This window comes from Arachis ipaensis, chromosome B01, assembly GCF_000816755.2.
Source record: "Arachis ipaensis cultivar K30076 chromosome B01, Araip1.1, whole genome shotgun sequence".
Taxonomy (NCBI): Eukaryota; Viridiplantae; Streptophyta; class Magnoliopsida; order Fabales; family Fabaceae; genus Arachis; species Arachis ipaensis.
Window position 1 is genome coordinate 127103379 of NC_029785.2, and position 4776 is coordinate 127108154.

Consider the following 4776-nt stretch of genomic DNA (forward strand, 5'->3'; position numbering starts at 1 on the left):
TCTCTTAAATAAAGTTTTTTATTTTATTTTAGAACACAAATCTTTGTTGTAACAAAATCACCTTTTATATTCAATTTTTTAAACTAATTATATTTTTCACTTCTTAAATTTATTGAAAAAATAATATTCAACTTGGAAATGTGAACATTTTCTAGTGACTAGCCATTATTTATTTTCCTTTACCGTTTTCTTGTGCTAGGCAAAGTGATGTTCTTATCCACTCATAAATATTCATTAATGCAATTCCATTCTAGTATATTCTGCTATGGTGGTAGGAGTAGTACTATTTTATAATCCAGTTGGCGATTATGCACGTTTATCAATTTACATTTATTACCTAGGATTTGTTACAAGCAGTTTTGCAAGCATTGCCAGCTATCTCGCACAAAAAACCACATTCTATTGCTACTGAGAAATTGTTTTTAGGACATCAAAATTATTATTAACAAAAAATTAATTTTTTAACAAAATATTATTATAAATATCTTTAAAACTTCAACAAATTTACCTATATGAGCCAAAATGAAAATCGATACAGCAATGAGCCAGATCATATTTTTATGTAATTCGAACCAGGGTAGTTGGAACTTCATCCTCAAATAATTCGAACCAGACCAGTTCGAATTTCGAAGAAAAAATTGAATGTAAATCGAACCAGACTGGTTCGAACTACCTATGCAAGTAATTCGAACCACTCCAGTTCGAATTAGGGGGAAATGTGTTCTTCATGTAATTCGAACCACCCTGATTCGAATTACGCTTAAGCAAGGTTGTTAGTAATTCGAACCACCCTGGTTCGAATTACTAGGGAATGGGCTATATAAGGAGTTCGAATCAGCCTCATTCGAACCATTCTCACCTTCCCCTGCCCCACCAAATCTCAGAGAAAACGACCCAGATTCTCTCCGCGAAAGAGCTGAACGCAATATTCTGCTCATGGGAGACGATCCGGCGCGGTTATATCGCTTGGACGGAGTAGCCCATATAGCTGGGGTCATCAACGAAGAGGTTAGTACGGAAATAACTTTGTTTTACCGGTACATGTGAGTTTGTGGTTTGACATGCGAGTAAGATATTGGTTTAGTTGGTGGTTTATTTTAGTGGTTTATGTTAGTGATTTCTGTAAATGGTTTATGTTAGTGGTTTTTGTAAGTGATTTATGTTGGTGGTTTATCTTAGTGGTTTATCTTAGTGGTTTATGTCAGTGGTTTATCTTAGTGGTTTAGGTATATGGTTTATGTAAGCGGTTTACGTTAACGGTTTACGTTTGTGGTTTTTGTTAGCGGTTTATGTTGGTGGTTTATGTTAGTGGTTTATGTTAGTGGTTTATGTTAGTGGTTTATGTATGTGGTTTATGTATGTGGTTTATGTATGTGGTTTATGTAAGCGGTTTACGTTAACGGTTTACGTTAGTGGTTTTTGTTAGTGGTTTATGTTAGTGGTTTATCTTAGTGGTTTATGTTAGTGGTTTATGTTAGTGGATTATGTTACTGGTTTATGTATGTGGTTTATGTAAGCGGTTTACGTTAACGGTTTACGTTAGTGGTTTCTAGTAGTGGTTTATGTAAGCGGTTTAGTTGTGGTTTTATAATGTTAGATCTTTCATGTCAGTAGCCTATGGGGGATTCTAATTTAAGTTTCTTATGCAAATGGTTCTCGTTCTTGGTATTTTTAAGCGGCTATACATAGTAAGATTTTTTGGTTTATCAATTATCGTGTTGATTATGTTTGTCACCGGTAATTAAGCTGGTTCTAAGAATGCGGTTCATTTCTTCCGCAGCCTCAGCGATGCATCAGGAGCATGCGGCGGCAGCAGGACATGGTCCTGGATGACAGATACGTTCCGTACCTGCAGATGGCTGGTCTTTACCATCTTGCAAGGTTGAACGATAGATGGTTCCGGTTGGACGAGGCCCTTGTGAGTGCGTTTGTTGAGCGATGGCGTCCGGAGACTCACACGTTTCATATGCCGTTCGGAGAGTGCACTATCACACTGCAGGACGTGGCATACCAGCTGGGTTTGCCAGTGGACGGGCGTTACGTCAGCGGCTGCCTATCAGAGTTCCATATATACATCGAGGGTGGCCGTCCAGCCTGGGTTTGGTTCGAGGAGTTGTTTGGAGTGGTACCTCCTCCTAGCCAGGTTCAGAAGTACGCGGTCAACTGCAGCTGGTTTCAGGAGACATTTGGTGAGTGCCCGGAGGGAGCTGATGAGGATACTGTGCGTCGTTATGCCCGTGCGTACATCATGATGTTGTTGGGCACGCAGCTTTTTGCGGACAAGTCGGGCAACCGCGTTCACATCAGATGGCTTCCGTTTGTAGCTAGGCTGGAGGAGATGGGGACCTACAGCTGGGGTTCTGCAGCACTGGCATGGTTGTACCGGTGCATGTGCCGTGTGGCGAACAGAAATGTTATCAAGCTAGCGGGCCCACTTCAGCTACTTCAGTCATGGATTTTCTGGCAATTTCCTCGGTTTAGGCCTGCAGGATTTGAGACGTTCAGCTGGCCACTGGCCTCGAGGTACTTCCCTAATCTTTGTAGATGGAGGTAACCAACCCCCGTCCGGAGCCTCAAGCGCAGCCTTTATGCCGTTATGCCTGTCCGATATAACCAGAAGACCGGGCTGCGGTGTCACGTGCTGTCTAAGGTGGGAGAGAAAGAATGACCAAGACTCTGCATTCTCACATCCTCCTCTACATCACCCAACACTCCGTCACCGACGCCAACCGGTGGAACTCCCTGTAAAGCGTTCGGCAGAATATCAACTGATCCTACCACGTCGCCTACTCCATCATTCAGATCAACAGCAAAAGACGGGGAGGCGACTGGTTCGACCGCTGGCTCGTACACAGGGACGGACGAAGAAGCAATGGCAGGCCTTGAACTCGAACCGGCTGCCGCTGCTTCAGTGGTGGCATTCCGGTTCGAACCCCCTGAGCTGGATACCACATCAACCAACTTTGCCAACAACTCTGGTGTCCTAACCTCGGGAAACTGCCTCCGACATAGAAACATGACTTGCAGGTCCTCATCACTACCAATCGTGAAGCAATCATACTTCACCGTATCCTGCAAGACAGTGATTGGAATGCGATAGAAAAACTTCTTCACTCGCTTCGCACCTTCCAGACCGAGTTTCATCAGCACAGATCTAACAAGATCATCATAGCTCGTCGTTGGTTTCACGACGATACAGAGAGGATCCTTATCTGTGAACTTCACACCGGAGCGAGTTTTTCTCTTAATGGATCCTCTATGGTGAACCAAAACCCCAAAACTCTCCTCACTAGCCATATTACACCCTCTATGAGAGCAACTCACGTTTAGAACCATATATATACTGCACTGTCTACCGTTAATTCGAACCGGACTGGTTCGAATTCAATTTGTGTAATTCGAACCAGCCTGGTTCGAATTACTTGATGCAGCTTCTCCCTATATAATTCGAACCAGTGTGGTTCGAATTATGTGATACGTTTTCCTCCCAAGTAATTCGAACCACCCTGGTTCGATTTACTTGAATGAATTTCCCTCTTCATAATTCGAACCACTCTGGTTCGAATTACTAATGACTTGAGTTCGAACCACACTGGTTCGAATTATATAAATATAGGGTTTGGCTCATTACAGAAACGAATTTCAGTTTGGCTTATTTAAGTAATTTTCAACTTCCCTTGGTTTATTCTGGTTTTTTGCCCTTTTTTTTTATATTATGAATACATATATAAGAATCTAATGAATAAATGTATTATTATTTTTGTCAAAAAAACATACAAAAAATTATGGTACAGTATTATTATGTAATTAATAATAATAATTATTATTTTATTTTACTTTTTTTATGTGGTATAATTGATACTAATGAATATCACTAAATGTGTATTTGGTGACGATAATTGTATGAACATATCTACTTACAATTTTATATAGTGCATACACATGTATATAATTTATGTTCAGACCACTTCTTAACATAACAAAATGAAACATACAAATAATAAAACATGAAAACTAAATAAACCACAATAATATGCTTTTAGTATAAGAGAATATGAGATTTTGTACATCTCTTTTTAGATTTGAAATTGTGTTTATAGTGAGGATGATTCAATAATAAGTTTTTTGAAAAAATACCATATTAGAAATCAAATAAGTTTAACTTAACCTTAAAAGTTAATTTGATTATAATATCTACTAATATTTTTTTCTAATAAACACTTGAAGAATTTAGTGAGTCATGCTAAAAAATAGACGGGAGATTGTTATATTTGACGGAAAAAAATATTGATGATTGATCTGTGTATTAATTTTTCTTGGGAACTAAAATGACCGATTTTATAATTCTTGAGTAATGATTTGGGTAACTAGTCTGGCAAAAAATGATTAAAGACTGATTTGTGTTGGAGTAAAATCTTGAAAATATTTTTGCATATTAATTTTTCTTAAGAACTAAAATGTACGTTTTTTAAAATTTTTTGGATTGATTTGAGTATCTTTAAGTAGTTAATATTAATTAATTTTTATTATAAAATTATGTTTTAATTCTTATTTTTTAGAAAATTTAAAAATAAAATTTACCACAAACTTCACAGTTCTAATGCATTTTGAGGTCACTTATTTGAAATCACTTACTAAGTGGGCCAATTAACTTACTAAGTGGGCCAATTAACGGATTAACCACTTCTGACTTAACCACCACTAACGAATCCTCTAACATTAGATAAGTAAGCTCATTTCTAATCATGGTAAACCGTTCCTTAGTTCCATGATTTC

The 4776-nt window shown here is 38.1% G+C and overlaps 1 protein-coding gene across 1 annotated transcript; it reads left to right on the top strand.

Moving 5' to 3' along the window:
* On the top strand, positions 937-2554 carry LOC107612790 (protein MAIN-LIKE 1-like). The gene is made up of 3 exons (XM_016314539.1): positions 937-1008; positions 1781-1918; positions 2000-2554. Exons 1-3 carry the CDS (start codon positions 937-939, stop codon positions 2552-2554), a joined length of 765 nt encoding a protein of 254 aa, XP_016170025.1.

What these genes read in the sequence shown, in the direction of transcription:
- LOC107612790 (XM_016314539.1), top strand. Translation starts at nt 937, where the DNA reads ATGGGAGACGATCCGGCGCGGTTATATCGCTTGGACGGAGTAGCCCAT. An exon ending in CTGGGGTCATCAACGAAGAG is followed by an intron (nt 1,009 to 1,780) that starts GTTAGTACGGAA and finishes TTTCTTCCGCAG; the next exon opens with CCTCAGCGATGCATCAGGAG. An exon ending in TCCGGTTGGACGAGGCCCTT is followed by an intron (nt 1,919 to 1,999) that starts GTGAGTGCGTTT and finishes ATCACACTGCAG; the next exon opens with GACGTGGCATACCAGCTGGG.